Source organism: Podarcis melisellensis (assembly GCF_964234715.1).
Source record: "Podarcis melisellensis genome assembly, chromosome: 5".
In the NCBI taxonomy this organism is placed as follows: Eukaryota; Metazoa; Chordata; class Lepidosauria; order Squamata; family Lacertidae; genus Podarcis; species Podarcis melisellensis.
Window position 1 is genome coordinate 36,208,361 of NC_138537.1, and position 17,240 is coordinate 36,225,600.

The 17,240-nt window shown below is 44.0% G+C and overlaps 1 protein-coding gene across 1 annotated transcript in view; it reads right to left on the minus strand.

The window, feature by feature from the left end:
* Positions 1 to 17,240, minus strand: part of RAB6B (RAB6B, member RAS oncogene family) — a 65,938-nt gene that overhangs the window by 28,918 nt on the left and 19,780 nt on the right. Inside the window, exon 2 of the mRNA XM_081910630.1 lies at positions 2,118 to 2,176. Coding sequence (XP_081766756.1) covers positions 2,118 to 2,176 — 59 coding nt within the window. The remainder of the gene's footprint in view (positions 1 to 2,117; positions 2,177 to 17,240) is intronic.

The following is a 17,240-nucleotide window of genomic DNA, read 5'->3' on the forward strand; positions in this document are numbered from 1 at the left end:
AGGTTAGCCCACCATGAGCTATTAACAGAACAGGAGGCCCATCAGACGAACAGGAGGCCCACTGCCCAGAGTCACCTCAGACCTGGAACCTGCACTGCCAGGAGAACAAGCAAGGATCAAGGAGGTCTTTCAGAACCCAAAAACTGCCCTTTGGTGCTACATAAGAAGTCTGAAGAAAACCTCACTTTCCACTGCAGCAAGAAAATTGCAAGAGCCTGAAAGGTTAAAAAAAAAAAAAGCACCAACTTGGAAGCACAACAACATCTCCTGGCATGCAAAGCATTTACAGATCTGCAAGGATTGTAAATTCCTTGGTTCACACCCATGAAAAGGCCCTAAAATGAGGGTTGAAATAGCATGAGGCATAAAAATATAATAAACTGGTCATTCCAGGGAACCTGTAGGAGCTGGCAGGATGAGGCTTTCCACCAGGTAATTCTCAGTACCTCACCACACTGTAATTCCTAGAATTATTTGCCTGAGGGTATTGTATTGAAATTGGTACAAAGACTAATCTCAAATCTGTACTGTAAATAGGGCAGCCCCAAGGGATCTTGGTGAAGAGGTGGGTCTCAGCACCCTCACACTGCATGGGGTTCTGGTCACACCCCACATGTTGTGGATTGCTTCATTAGCAGCCTTCAAAATATTGCCAGAAATGATTGCTGCAGTTCTTTATGCTAGCCTTGGTAGCAACATAGTCAACCAATTGCTTCACAATGTGTCCAAGGTCCCATTTTTCCCAATATGGGCTAACATTTTACTGCTCCACGGTTCAATAACGATTGGCACAATAGAATGTCAACCCACAATAACTAAATTAGGATTCAGGTGCATAGTGGAAGCACCTGGTGAATCATTTAAGTTTTTTAAACATGAAATTAATCCGCATTTATTTCCGGGAGTCATACCCAGCAGAGTGCAAAAAGAAAGCATATTAACAGTTGCAAAACTGATACAGTAATGGATAACTGTTGAACAATGCATGAGCAGATCAAACATTCAGATTGATGGAAGAATTATTTGCCAGCAGCCAAGAAACATAATTTTGAATCACCCCGAGGAAAAGCAAAGCTTATTGCAGGCAGGCCGAGGAACTCAAATTCTCATCTATAAAGAGCAATGTGGGCACCTTTGCAGTTCCACACCCTTGAAGATGGCCGAGCAAGAAACCAGCCTTTTGTGTAACGTACAATAGCTTCATGGGTTGCATCATCCATGGGGAGAGCTCACTTGTTCGGTGTGTATTTTCCTGTTCCAGTGAACAGATGCAGCCTGCAAGACAGATGCCGCTGTCCTTGCCATGGATAATCATTCCATTTGGGGACTCATCCTAGGAGAATGGCCTCTCCTTTGCAACAGGGAGCGTGATCTTTTTTTAAGAGTACGGTATTGTTTCCATTTGAACAAATATTGCCTTGGTCAGCAAACAGACCAATTCAAATGTTTTGCAAGTGTGTAGACTCAGTGGATGCATGAGTGACTGGGATCATGGCTGCAGGTCACATCCCCAAGCAAATACATTTCTCAGAGGCTACCAGGGCTTTCTACCCTCTGTCATATTGCTTTACAGTGTGTCAAGCACTAGAAAGGAGGCGGGGGGGGGGGGAGCAGAAACAACCACCCTTCTGTTTCCATACAGTTTCTTGCTACTGCTGTTATGCCGACACTGCCGATGCCAGCAACATAAGCAGGTTTTTAAAGAAAGGCAGGAGACGAGGTCAGTTTCAGATTAGCTCAGAAATGACTGAGTCCATTTCCTGACTTTTGGGAGAAATGGCTTGGCTTATTTCAGAGCTGAACCAACTGAAGCCATGGGGGGGGGGGCTATGTGCCTTTCTGGGGTTGTGGCGAGGTTAAACCAGAAGAAGAAAGCACAGGGAAGTTGAGGCTACATCTACGCTGATAGGTGCAGGTGATCAAAAGCTGAACAATGCTCAGATTTGAATTCTGCTACTCCTCTTCTGCTCATTTGTCAAAAGGAAAAAGAGGGGAGCATTATTATTATTTTGCAGCCTTGGTCATGTGACATGGCTATCCAAAACACTGGGAAACTTTTGTTTTTTACTATTACCATGCATCATGCAGTTGAGCGCCTCATAGGCGATGAAACTCACCTGGTATGTGTTGTCAAAGCTGTCATACATAAACCTTGTGATCAACGACGTCTTCCCAACTGGAGAGGGGCAGGGGAGGAAACACACAAAAGCCACAGAGATGCAATTAAAATAATGGACGCTGTGACCACCAATAATACAAGAGTCCTCATCCAAACACAGGATGGACATTCTTTGGGGCACTCAAGGCCCAGGTGGATGTGACAACAAAGAAGCAGAGATACAAAAAAACTTCTACAAATAGCAATCTGGTGGTGGTAGGGGACATAGGCAATTTGAACTGGGAACTGTGCCGCAGTTCACCCTTTGCCTTTTAGGTTTGCTTTTTCGTATTTTTTTAAACTTTTTGTTAAGTAGCCATGTGAATCTGTTGAAGGGTAGAGTACAAATTCCTTAAACTGACACAAAATTATTGATTCTTGTATTGCCTGGGTTTGGACTGGATGAGCTTTGGGGTACCTTCTAACTTCACTCCATGTGCTGTTCATTCCGCCCTTCTAAAACCATATAAATGCATCCATGTGCGTCCTATCAGAGCAAAAAGCAGCAGGTTGGGGGGTGGGTGTCATCAGGGAAAGAGGTTCAGGGGGGAAGTGTTAGCTCCTTTCTCTCATGGTCTATGATTCTATGAAGCTGTCTTGAATTGTCCAATGTTCAGTTTCATTGAATGTCTACAAGTTATTGGCCACCTATATCAGGGTTGGGCAGAAGGTAGACTGCAATCTGCTACTAGATCTCTGGGTGTTTCGAAGCAGATCAGAAGGGATTTCTGATTTCCAGTTGAGTAACTAGGGCAACAGGAACAACAACTCCCCCCCCTCCTTTTAAACCAAACTGCAGAAATGAAGAAAGCTGGGAGTCAAGGCAGCAGTGAATTTGTGTGTAGAAAGACTGTAAGCTCCATTCAAAACAAGCTCCTGGGCTCAGAATTATTTAATTCTAAATGTTTGTCTTTGCCACCTTTGGGTTGAATTAAAAAACAAAGTAGATCTCACAAGCTGGAAATCTGCCCAGTGCTGACCCCCTGGGCAAGTGTGCATGCAAACCTGTTCTACGAAAGGCCACTGGGACATTACATGCAGAGCTTCAGGGGCCAGGCATGGAAGTTATACATTTCTTACACAACATATGGTATTTTTGTATTTTTCAGGAGATGATGGATTGAAGCCAGGCAATTCAAGTAAGAAACCCAAACTATGAGAACTCTCTAGAACAGATGCCTCGAAGAGACTCACGGAACCTCCTCTTCTCTTGCCACACTTCCATACCTAGGTATCTCCACAGAAAACACTTCTCAGTATACCCATCCAAAAACAAAAAACAAACAAAACCCCAGCTGATTTCCTGATTACAAAATGCACATTAAAAAGAGAAACATTTAAAGCAAACCTGGTTTAAGACCCATCCCCCTGCCCCGAGGGCACATTTGTTAATTAAGCAACTTTACAATGCCATTCATCGGGAGTCTTAATTAAGTATGCTAATTCCCTCCATGGTGTGCCTTCTGAAGAAATGGGATCCGTCTTTAGGTTTAATGAGCACCCTAGTGTTCAGCTCACACCAGAAGGAGTGTGAGGGTCTTTAGTATAATTTTCTCTCACCCCCACCCCTTTCAGAATCCCAGCAGAAGGAAAGGGGTGGAGAGAGACCATATTTCCCCTCAGAGCTGCTCTCTGTGGCTCAAAGCCAGCCAGCTTAACACCTTAGCATTCCTCCTACATCCACTGTAGGAGGTAATTTGCCTCTGAATACCAGTTGCTGGGAATTACAAGTGGGGAGAATGATTTTGCATTCAGGTCCTCCTTGTGGGCTTGTGAGGCATCTGGTTGGCCAATGTGAGAATTGGATGCTGGACTAGACAGGCCTTTGGCATGAGCCAACAGTAGAACATAACCATTGCGGGCTAGTAACTCATGCATTTCACCATGGAAAAGCTACCCCAACTAGATATAGAAGACGTGCAAAAATAGGAAGCCAAAGTCTCTTTCCCTTCCTCACAATGCTGGAAGATACAATATCTACAGATACTCTCAGTACACAGCATCACTTGTTGCTGGCGTTCATCTGCCTTGGGAGACAATGGAGGGGTGAAGTCAAACTACTGGAAGGTTGCAGCACCTGCTGTGGTTGTAGAGACCAATATGGGAGAGACATATTTTGTTGCAGGGGCAGATGAAGGCATCTGGTTGCGCATCAACAAACATTTAAAAAGCCACTAGTCATATAATTCATTTCTGATATCCAGGAAGAGAGTGTCCACACTGATGTAGCCAAAATGGCAGACCACCACATGGGAAGGAGGTAGTGTTTCTTAGGCCCCTTCCACACCATACATTTAAAGCAGTATCATACCTCTTTAAACAGTTGTGGCTTCCCCCAAAGCATGTGAAGTGCAGATGGGGCCTTATAAATAAGTAAGAAAAGAACCTCCCCCTCCCCCAAAAAACAGCCCATTGAGAACCGAGTGTGGTCACTGGATACAGAATGCCGACTGGCTGTTGTAGGGGGGCAAAAAAACAGGTGGGAGGGGGGCATGATGCTGTGGCTAGAGAAGGAGGAAGAGGCACAGATATAGAAAGGATTGAAAGAACCATCTCATTGGTTCTTGATAAGCCATTTCTCACTTCATGCTGAGAAGCTATTTTAAAATGTCACCAGGTATGGGAGCTGCCACAGAAACAGAGAAGTCCATGATTCTAATGTGTCTGGATTGGGCACCAGTTTGTCCATCCTGCTGCTCTCTAAAACCTCTAAAGGTAGAAGCAGAAGAAGAAGCAGAAGCAGAAGCAGAAGCAGAAGCAGAAGAAGAAGAAGAAGAAGAAGAAGAAGAAGAAGAAGAAGAAGAAGAATCCCTGCTTTGCAAGCAAAATTTCATTTGCCAACCTCTGGAAATAGCAGAAAGCTGCCTGGGTGTGTCTGGGGATGTTTGGAAACTTATAAACCCAAGCCCAAGAGCAATTTCTCTATACCAACCTTCCTGCTGCTCTCGTGGTACTCAGGAGACCAGCAGGAAAGATAGATTGAAGGATTGCAGATGTGAGTGAGCAGCATGCTTTCAATGGAGAAAAAGCAGGTCTCTTGAGGCTGGGGAATGGAGAGAGAGGAACTGACAATCTCTTGCATTTTCATGCAATGCACTAATAATGAGAGAGCGGGGAGACTCTGCATTAATCTACTACACCACCAGTTAAAAACCCATTTGATCTCGAATGTTCCCCCCTCCCTCACTGTGCTAGATCAGCCTCCCCAAACCTGGTGCTCTCCAGATGCTTTTGACTATGACTCCCATCATCCCTAGCCAGTACGGGGGCTGATGGGAGCTGTAGTCTTTGGACTACATGTTTTGACATGTTGAGGGTGCTAGGTTGGAGAAGGCTGTGTTAGATCTTTAGTGCTCATAGTTGAAGGCAATCCAAAGTCATCTTAACTGAAAACATTCCCACTGTCTTTTAAACCCTCCTGTTGCCTTCTGTATGGCTTTGTAATCTGTAGGAAAACATGAATGTGAAGGGACCGTAACTTTGGAAGCCACTAAGCCCCTGCTCCTCAAGCATTCTCATTAGAGACTGCTTATTGTGAAAGGGAGAGAAAAGATGAACCAAAGAGCCAATCCAAACCAAACTATGGATATTTATAGAGCAGCTCTAGCCAGTTCAGTAGAGGATAAGGGGTTGATGCAGGATCCTAATTGGCTGCTGAATTCTACAAGGCATTGCCTGATGCTTGCTCCCCAGAGATGCTCCATAAATCCAGAGCTTCATGAAGCTGACAAACAACATCCTCTCTCTCTTTTTCTCTGTTGCTGACAGATTGCTGGGACAAATAATGCAGAAATTGAGGGAGGGAGGAAACTGTATATTGAATGTGTTTCCCATTGTTCAACAGCATGCCCATCCCAATGCATTTTTGCCTCCCCTGTTCCATGTATCAGACTGGTAGTTTCATCTTATGTCCACACTGGTGATAAAATAATGTCCTTCACTGCATGCAGCCAAAAACAGCAGGCTAGCTAAGGAGCACAGAGCAGGCTGCATAGTACACTCGGCTGTTCTTACTCCTGACCCTCAGCACCTGCTGCCTGAGGCAGCCACTTCACTCAGCTAGTGGTAGGGTCAGCCCATTTTAACCACAATAACATACAACTACTGGTGTCAACAGTCAAACTCAAATTTCATGCTGGATCTATTTCAGCATCTAGGCTCATGGAGAATTGATTATTTAGAACTTCTATACATCATGTATTCAGTACTTGCATGATTTCCACTTCTGGTTACTTCCACACTAGTATTTATTCTGGAATAGTCATGATTTGTTCATCCTCTTTTTTTCTGAGCCATTATGATGACATAATAATCCAGTTGTTTTTTTCCTGCATTTTCCCTGTAGTTCTTCCATTTTTCCCAAGACTGCATACATACAATTTTTGGCAGCAGCCATTGCACATGCAAGAAAATAAATCATAACAAATGCAAATTAATTTCTTTTGTAATTTGGTTTGCAAATTCATTTCAGATCCCACAATAGCAATCCATATCAACTACCTAACTTTCCATGCACTCCTTTTAGGGGTTTAGAGTAACTGCAGTTTGCCATGATGACCAAATTGAGCGGACTATGATTAGTATTAATCAAGAATTGCCTTGAAATCACCATCTGAAACCATGCTTCAAAGTATGTTTGCAAACCATGTTTCAGAAGCAAATCCATGTTAATGATCCCCATAGTTTGCTTGATTCATGTAGACATCATAGTACATTTGACTCCAAATCATGGAAGAGAAAACTGGGATACAAAGGGAGGGTGCAAGAAGGAACAAGCATATGAGCCTATTGCGTACATTACAAATCCTCCAAACAAATTAGTGAATTGAACCAATATCTGGTTTACTTTAAAGGTACACAAATGTGTCCTGTAATAAAACTGACAATAGTCTCAGCATCAAAACATAAGTATGTGAATATTTGGGTTCTTAAATAGTTGTGTTTTGCACTGTACATTCCTTTTTTCCAATTCTGTGTTTATATTTCCATTCTGCTGTGAAGGAATTAGACCTTGAATGACTATTGTTGGTGCATTTGCACAAGAGTTAATGGAAAGGTTCTGGCAATGGAATATGTACAGAGCCAGCCCACAGTAAACTAAGTGAGAGGCTATTAAGGTGGCTTGCTTCCCAGGATCAATATCATTGGAGTTTTGAGGCAGGTTTGGGCACATAGTATAGCTATAATGCATCCCCCCCCTATTCTGTGAGTATCCTGCATGGTAGCTGATAGAGGTTTCCCTCTAAAAGGATGCTCTCAGCCACCTGTGAATTCTACCAAGCAGAACACACAAGCATGCTCCCCTGAAATTGTCCTCTGAAACAGAAACTACAGTAAAAGCAGCTACACGTTTTGGAAGACTTAATTCCTTTATTAATATTTGCTAAGCCTCCTAGAGCAAAATACACACCAGGAAGCTTAGTTTGGTCAGAATCGAGTATACACTTCCAGAGTTAATGCTAGATACATTACTTTTGGTTACGAATGAGCCTCCACAGCCACTAGAGGGCTGTGAAAATTTGTGTCCTGGGGTTTTTAGACTCATCTACCCATGTACCATCTGAACCCAAAGGGGCGTATTGTTTGCCAGTTGTGAAATATATTGGCATTATTTTCAGCTCTCCTACCCCCCAAGTTTTTAGAGAGTCACTCATATTTTCTGAGACAAAAAGCCACAAAGGAGTTGCAAGCTGCTGGTGGTCAGACAGGGACAACTTGCAAACCTGAGCTTTTCCAACATACATTTTACCTTCCTTCCTTCCTTCCTTCCTTCCTTCCTTCCTTCCTTCCTTCCTTCCTTCCTTCCTCCCTCCCTCCCTCCCTCCCTCCCTCCCTCCCTTCCTTCTTTTCCCTACAAAAGGAAGTCTAGAGAGGCTAACATCATCATCCAAACATGACAATTAAAAAAAAACCCCAACACCATATAGGGGGAAATATCTGGCCATAAAGATGCTATAATAAAGCTACAAACTTTTTATTCAGTCCTTAAGAAAACACCGGGTTAATATGTACAAAATTCTGTAAAAATGAACAATGGAATACTAAAATACAATCCATATTTCAGCTAAATGCACACACACTCAAGCTGTCAATATAGACCATGCAAACATAATATTGAAGGAGACAAAGTCACCCAGCCTAGAGTCATCAGAAAGCAAGAGAAGAACTAAGAAGAATCAATGATACATTGATAGCATAGGATACAAAGAGTTTCCATACCCCAGAACCGTCTCATGCCTGCAGGTTAATATGCAGGCAGAAGAAAGGGAGGCAGCCTACACTACTCTCATGCAAAACTGAAAACTGGCATCCAGCAGGGGTTATTACTTCTATAGCCAGACTGGAGCATGCTGACAAGACTGCACATTTCCTCCAGGCTGGTAGGAAGGCACAATAGTCTCAGCCATTCAAGCAGGCTTCATGTTTTAAGCAGATCTATTTAAGAGTCAATAGCAGAATTTCTCATATATATATATATATATATATATATCACACAATTACTGAGGGTCTTGGTAGACCACTTAATAATTCAAATTTATTTTTAGAGGTTGGCTACTATTCTCAAAATACACACACACATATATATTACATATAAATAAGCTTAGAACTTCCACTCTCAGAAAAACTGAAATTAAATTTGCTCCTTCTTAATTTGAATGCAAAAGCTCTGCTCCTTTGCAACTGCTAAGTTGGCGCACTGAACTCACAAGGAGGGAGATGTGTGTATGGCTGGCTGAAGTTTCACCTAGAGTTCTTTCATGCCCTGATTCTCAAGGGAACATCTGCTTCAGAATAAACCCACAGAAGGAATATCAGATTCATGTGTGTGGGTGCATCTGTCCATCCCATTCTGCACATATTGGTGAAACAACCTCTCCCGAACTATATACAGTCCTGTGAGATGAGAGTTTTGCACAGGGTGCCCATCTAGGGGCAATGGGCTTGTATGCAGGGTTTTCTTCCTACACTCCCATTTGCATACACAGGCTGGGATCAGCCTTCAGAGCAGGATGTGTGCATTGGACCCAGGAAAGACATGACTATCCAGACATGATTAACACTCACATCCACATGCAGCTTTTCAAAGCACTGTTGGGGGGGGGGCGAGAACGCCACTCTGCTCACACATCGCCTGAGCAACTGAGCAGTTACTCAGCAAACATGAAGCAAGCAGGCTATTTGTATTCTGATCCCATGCGCCACCAGCATCCTGCTCAATGTTTCTGAAGGGAAATGCACTCCTTAGAAGATCTCTTTGAAAAACGCCTTGGGGGAAAAAACTATGTTGAGCTTTAAGATGCAATTTCTGGAGCTCACGCAGAGATCTAACAAAGCAAAATGTGGAACGGGACATAGGAATGTCTTAAAAATAAATTAACATGAATTTGCACTTAATGGTGCTTCCTCTGCAAATCAGTACAGTGGAAAGCAACACATCTGGTATGCCCTCCCCACAACTGCTTCTGGTACCCCAGATCAATCTTAGACCCAGTGCTCCACACATCAGCCTGGGCAAGCGTCCACCTGCTCTCTCTCCTGCAGGTCATGCTCTGACCCCAGTTGCACAGAGATGCAAACAAGCCCGTCTTTACTAGATTGGCCCTTATTTCCCGAGGAACCAAACACTAACTGAACCATTTGGAATGCAGAGGGGGAGAGAGAGCAAAGAATGTTGTCTCAGAGTTTGGCTGGAACATCCCAAAGTCAGACAGAGTGCCTCAGGATGAGGAAAAATTATATGACTATAGAAAATTTAACTCAGAAGTGAGGAACCTGTGGTCCTACAGATGGCATTGGACTAAAACTCACACCAGCCCAACCCCACAGCCGCCACATCCTTTATTTAAGATATGTTGAGACACATAGTGAAACAAAGCATGAGAAATACAATACAGAAAAGGTAAAAATCAGTTAGATTTATTAAATCCCTGCTGGGATTTTTAAAAAATATATTCAGTAGGTGCTGGAAGTTCAACAAAGGCTCTGCCCAACTAGAAGGGAGTTCCATAAAATAGGGGCCAACAATTTTATTTTATTCGTTTAAAATTTATGCATCACTTGATTTTGTTAAAAACCTCAAAGTAGTTTACAAAAGAAAAAACAGTAAAATTAAAGGGGGGGATGCAACCCTACTTTAAAACATACAGAAGTTCACTCTGCGGTCCAAGGGCAGATTACAGCATTAAATCCAATAGTAAAACAACTTACAACCATAAAAATAAGGTGGGTTCTAAAAACATTTACCTCAAGTGTCAAAAACCAGGGTAAAGAGCCACATCTTCAGCATTCTCCAAAAGCTTAGAATAATAGAATTGTAGAGTTGGAAGGGACCCTAAGTATCATGTAGTCCAACCCCTAGCAATGCAGGACTATGTAGCTGTCCCATATGGGGATCAAACCAACAACCTTGATGTTATCAGCACCACGCTCTAACCAACTGAGCTACCCAGTGTATAATAAAGGCACCAGACACACAATGCTGAATGCACAGCTTCTGCTGGATACAAGCCAGGCATCAGAGCCATGAGGGGACCACTAGCAGTGACCCCCATGGAAGACCTCCGTGATCTGGCAGGGATATAAGGAACTAGATGGTCCTTGGGGCATCTTGCCCCCATGTTAATAAGGGCCCTGTAAATTAATACAAGAACTTCGAACCTTGCCCAGTAGTGTCTGAGCACCCAGGGCAAGCTCTTGACCAGGCTCTTAGCTCCATCCATCAGCATCTATCAACGTGGATCCTTTATTGGCAACTTACAAGTTTTTCCAGGGAAATGCCCCCTTGTCAGGCCTATCCCAAACTGGCTCTTTCTACTCAGGTAACCACCCGCTGGGGATCGTTGGCAGGTCCCAGGTTTAGGCAGAGGCTCAGTGCTATATGGCCAGTCATGTATTCAAGAGGGTGAGAAAGGTTTAGTCTCCAAACGAGACTGTGGCCTCTTTCAGTCCTCTTCTAGGCCTGCTGTGTGGAGCACTCATTGAGGCCTGCACTTTTCTGACCAATGCTAGAATGGCAGCTGTTCATGGTCTGTCAGATCATGGAGAACCATCTTTCTATCTGCTTTGCTGGATTGTGCTCTCCAGGAGTCTTTGACCTGCTCCCACTACCACTGGTAGATACCACCACTGCCCACATCCCCCTGCCATGCTCACAGAGGCCTTCACTCAACAGCTGTGGGATCCCAAGCAACTGCAACAAGGTAGCAACATTCAGGATGCCAAGGACGCAGTCACGTTGGGTGGAATTAACCATATCTTAATTTTTGTTATGAGGAGGCTGCCCCGTCCTGCTTTGGACTTTGTGCCCATTTATTTCAAAGAACTATTTCAGTAGCTCCTCAACCACCCCTCCCTTCCAGTGGAACAATCGTTGTGTTAGAAGTGTGGCCTCAGCATTTGTCAAGAGGTCTCCAGAGGGAAGCCAATGCTCTAGAAGAAACTCGGGGAGAATTACTGCCCTGCTGCTCTTGTTGGGAAGCCTATGAAGATGCTGAGCAGAGAGGGAAAACCATTTTTATCCATTAGGCAGGCAGTCCAGCCAGATCAATACTAGATCAAAGGTGTCTAGCAGAAGACGGTCCCTGCAATCCATCATGGTGCTCTCAGGCCCCTTCTACATTATCCAGGCAGCAGGAACCGATGGAGTGGGGGCCGACTAGAGGGAAAAGAGGTACTGTAGCTGCTTTGTAGTCTCTCTATAGACAACGATCTGCTTGCAAAAGGCTCCACATTATGAACAGAGAGCATCTCTTTGTGTTTCTGAACAGTACATAAACACGGCTGGCAGTAACATTCTGGTGGTGGCGCTTTTAATTTAGTGGCACCTACAGAAAACAAACCCACATAGCACTCACATGATGGGCACGACCCAAGATGACATTAGGCTAACTGTAGAGTGGATTCACTTGAAAGGTTTTTCCAAATAGCTCCTCAGTTGTTTTGCATCCCATTTGCGGGCAATTGTATAACTTGAGCATGAGGCTTGCCCTGCTAGAATCTCGGATTCTGGGCCTTGCTGGTGCCGCTCAATGCCCTTGGCCAGCAAACTATTTTGCAAAAGAAGATAGCAGCATCTCACCTTCACACACTGTGCTATTATTCCCCATAGCACTACCCATTTCATGCAACCTGGGGCCTTAGGTGCGCTTTAAAAAGATTAAGGCAATTACAGATAATGGATAGCTAAGCTTTCCTGGCAGGAGGAGCAAAGGAAGGATATATATCGAGCTCAGAAGAGGTCCCAGATTCAATTCCTGGTATCTCCAGGCAGGGCTGGGAAAGATGCCTAAATGAAACCCTAGAGAGCCCCATGGGCCCCTCCAGTGGTTGATGGTCCTCAGCTCCCATCATTTCCGGTTGTATCCTTCATTATACTCTCAATGGTTGGACCATTTTTTTTTACAGCTAGTAAACCTGCGCCTGCATAGATGTACTTAATTTGAAAACCCAAATCTTCCCCTAAATCTTCACAGTTCACCAAATAAATTAGTATTCAAGACCACTAGAGATGCTTGAATGATTAGGTAAAGGTAAAGGGACCCCTGACCATTAGGTCCAGTCGTGGCCGACTCTGGGGTTGCGGCACTCATCTCGCTTTATTGGCCAAGGGAGCCAGTGTACAGCTTCCGGGTCATGTGGCCAGCATGACTAGGCCGCTTCTGGTGAACCAGAGCAGCGCACGGAAACGGCGTTTACCTTCCCGCCGGAGCAGTACCTATTTATCTACTAGCACTTTGACGTGCTTTCAAACTGCTAGGTTGGCAGGAGCAGGGACCGAGCAATAGGAACTCACCCTGTCGCGGGGATTCGAACTGCGACCTTCTGATCGGCAAGTCCTAGGCTCTGTGCTTTAACCCACAGTGCCACCCACATCCCTGCTTGAATGATTAGCGGTATATAAATATTATTAGTAAATAAAATACCTGTGACGGATTTCTGTCTGTTGAACTAACTTAGGTTTTATTTTATTTTATTTTGGGGTGTGTGCTAAGTTCTGTTTTACTGAGGCCTCGCCCCTTTTTAATGAATATGTTTTACTTTGTGTTTCTTTCCTTTATTTTGATGTTTTAAGCCACATAGAGAAATGTACGCTGTGGAACGACATACAAAGGTCACTCCTCCTTAATAGGCCCTGAACTGCACAATTCTCAGCAGCTAGAGGTCACAAATGGAAAATGTTGCCAGTGCTGCAGAGGATGGTTAGCGTTCATTTCTGTGAAACAGTTTTTGACCACGCACTAAGCAGCCAACTGGGGTACAGCCTTTTCCAGGCAGCAAAAGCAGAGTAAAGGAACGCTAAGTACACCACAGTTTTCCTGTACAACCTGACCCAAATCACATCCTTATTTGCAAGCACAGGGAAGAGATTTTTCAGTTAAGAATTTTGACGTTTAATATTTAAATAGTTGTGTGAAGGTGCGCCTGCATCAACCTTTTAATAAAGCACACACAACTCTCTGGGCTGGTGCACATACCAGGGTTTCTAAAAAGTGAAATTTCAGATACAATCTACTTCCTGCACTTTACAATATGGACATGCACCAAAGAGCTGCATGACCCAGAAAGAGGATGCAGTACATCTGGCTCCAGAACCTCCCATTTTTAATTGCACCTCTAAGAAACGCATGGCATTACCAATGAACGAGATACAGTAGCGTATTCCCTACACTGGGACCCCTGAGCTGCAATTTCATTTATGGAAAATACTCCCCACCACCCAAAGGGTGCTATATTGGGGTGGATGAAGTGAATATTGTTTTTATATAGCAGACAGATGAAGAATCTAAAGTTCTTTAGTTTCTTTACCTTATTTTACTCTCTCTTTTAATACCTTTTCTATTTCTTTTTCTTTATCTCTCTCACTCTCTCTCTTCCCCCTTCTCTCGCTGTTTTTATCTTATTTAGATTAATATTTTAGCTTGGATAAAAATGGTATTTGATATTAAGCTTTGTGTTTCTCTCTATAAACCCTAATAAAAATTATTATTAAAAAATAAAATAAGATATGCCCCCCAGGGACTTCAGTGTGGATTGTAGATGGCAGCAGGTTACCTGTGCCTGTGTAAGTCTCACCTGAGCTAGGTGGCCAATGGTCTGGCTCCCTAATAAAGCAGTTTCCTAATGTCGCTGTGAAGCTTAGAGAATCTGTTTCTTTGAACAACTAGAAATACAGAGACGCAAGAACAAAGAGAGAAGAAATCCAAATATGATACCCAGTGATTCTAGACTCCACGTTTAAAGCTGAACTATGCCAAGAGAAGGAAGGGTTAAGCAATGTTATACAGTATGTATGACTGAATAGAGCTTTGAATGTGTCGCCTGCTGTGTCCTGTCGAAATGCCAACTAGCATTATAATCAGAGGTGTACCAGCATTCTAGAATAGGTCATTTAAGTCAGCTTCTCCAAATTAAAAGTTGATGCCACCAGCAGCTGCTAGGAAATAATGCCTACAAAAGAAGCTTCTTCAACATTTAAATGCCACCCAGACACACTTCATTCTTCAATGAGGAAAAAAATGAATGCCAACTGCATCCATCTCTGTCCCTACATTACCTATGGTGAATGAATGAGGGAAAGAAGACAAGAGAAACTGAATGATTTAATAAGCCTGAAAAGGGTAAAACACTATAGGTGGGCCCTGTTTTGATATGCAATCAAGTAATCTGCCATCTGTTGACTTAACTTTGCTTTAAAATCATCCTGATTCTGTGCTAAAAGAATCAACCCATCATTTCACTATATTGTTATAAATAGAATGACATTCCCACTCTGCATTAATAATTGCCAAATCTAAAGCCAGCACATTTATGCCATAATCCCTATGGTCAAATTCTCTTTCACCTCTTCTGATTCCTTCAGGTATGGACACCTTCTGGACCAGTTCTATCTTGATGGCTCTTTCCAGAAGATGAAAGGTGACACTGAAAGACCTGCAAGATTCTATTTTGTTTCATCTACATGAAACTTCTGACATCATCTTGGAGACCAATTAGCTGATGAAACCAAACTTTCACCTTTTCATCAGATTCAGGTGAGGCTAGTAAGTTGCTAGATTGAGGTGTGCAGTCAATAATGAACTGATCAGCCAATAAAGCAGAAGCTCAGTGAGGACATGATGAAACCATTTTGGTGGATGCTTCATCTGACTTGAGAAAGTAAAATTCAGCTTCTTCTGTATAGAGTTGCATTCACCGAAAAGAATCAGGTTCACAGCTTAGGGGTGCTCTGAGAGTCAGTCTTACCCTTGGAGGCCCAAGTGATTTCTGTGGTAGAAAGCACCTTCCACCAGTTCAAGCTGGTGTGCCAACTGCAATCACACCTGGCCATGGTTACCCACACTCCAGTAACATCTCATTTAGACTGTTGTTACACAGTGTACATGGGGTTGCATTGAAACACTTGGAAACTTCCGTTTCGTTCCATACACAACAGAAAGGTCTAGCCGAATGGAACATACCCTGTTCCTGGCTTTGAAACAGGTCTGGCTCCAAGTTTGCTTCAAAGCACAAGATGGTGCTCATTTTAACCTTTAAATCAGGATGGGGAGCCTGTGGTCCACATAATTTTGCTGGACCACAACTCCAATTACCCCTGACCATTGGCCAAGGGGTCTGGATCTAATGGAAGCTGCAGGCCTATCATCATCCAGAAGGCCATAGGTTCCCACCTCTGCCCTAAATTCTCTGCAAGCATTTCTACTGTGGTTACTGCATAGGATGTAGCTGTGCAAGTGTGATGGGCTCTTATTCGGAGTCACTCGCAGTGGAAATATGCACGAGACAGCAACTCATACCAGCTCAAGCCTCCTCTACTTTGTGATGGAGCTGTATTTTATTTCTTTATTATTTACTTATCGCTTACATTTATATCCCACCTTTTCCTCTAAATGCTTTAGAGGCAGAACCTTGCCACTCAATAGCAGGGACATTTATCCAGTTGTTGTTGTTGTTTTATTAAAAAGGTGGTGGGTGGTTTAGAGTTTAAACTAGCAAGGCCACTCTCTCCCCTTTGTCAGCAGTTCCGCCCTTAAAACTGCCCTTAGAACTAATCACAAAAAATAGAGAGGAAATAGAGAGGTTGAAATAGGGGAAAGACAGGCTCAGCCGAGGGGAAAGGGACGGGAGGCATCACCTAGAAATATTTGTGTAGGATGGGCGAGGCAAAGGGTTGAATCATAACCAGACGACTGAGAAAATGGCAGATGACATGAGATAACAAGGGGAGGGATGGGGGAACAAAGAGAAGACAGAGTGCACCAGAGACAGGCAAAAGGGGAAAGTAGTGCTGTCAAGCATCCTGATGTATAATTAAAAGCCATCCTGATCTCCCACTGAGTGGAAACTGCTTTCCCCCCTCCCATTAGCCATGCTTGGGCAGCTGGAGCCTACGTCATACTTAACGGGGGTCCCTGGGGAGGGGGGGAGCATAGCGATAGTGACTACTGACAGCAGGACAGCCACCCAGACAAGGGTTGGCAAGGGAGTGGCAGCCAGATGGTGCCACCGCCAAAGTCACACAGAATCGGTGATGCGGGGGGAGCTGGCATCCATACCTGAGGGGGGTGAACCACAGAGTGCCACCAGTGGCTGCTCTCTTTGTGGCGGGTTGCAGCTAATAATTCCAAAGCCCATACACCACGCACAACGAACTGGGCACTTTTCCACATCGAGCCAGCTGGTGTGCAGCCTCTTCAGCAGCGCTTCCGCTCCAGCACAGTGGGAGAGACCATCCAATTCGCTTTGTGTTTGCCGTTGGCCTTTTTTTCATTATTAAAAAAAAAAAGGAAAGGAGAAAAGAATGTGGTCCTGACAGCAGGTACGCAAATACAGAGTGCTGCTCTTCACAGTTGCCAGGCAACAGACGGCAAAGTGAGCACGGCAGCCTAAGGGGTCAGGCGGAGCGAGCAGAACTCTAGGTGATGAGCTTCAGGCCACATCGTTGCTGCATGGACATAAACACCCAATTAACGTGGAAGCCAAGCCAATGCCAGCCCACTAAGGAGGACACCCTTCCAACCTCTGACTGTAGTTGTTCCTATATGCAAGAGCACCCCGGACTGGAGCTATAAGCACACGTAACAGG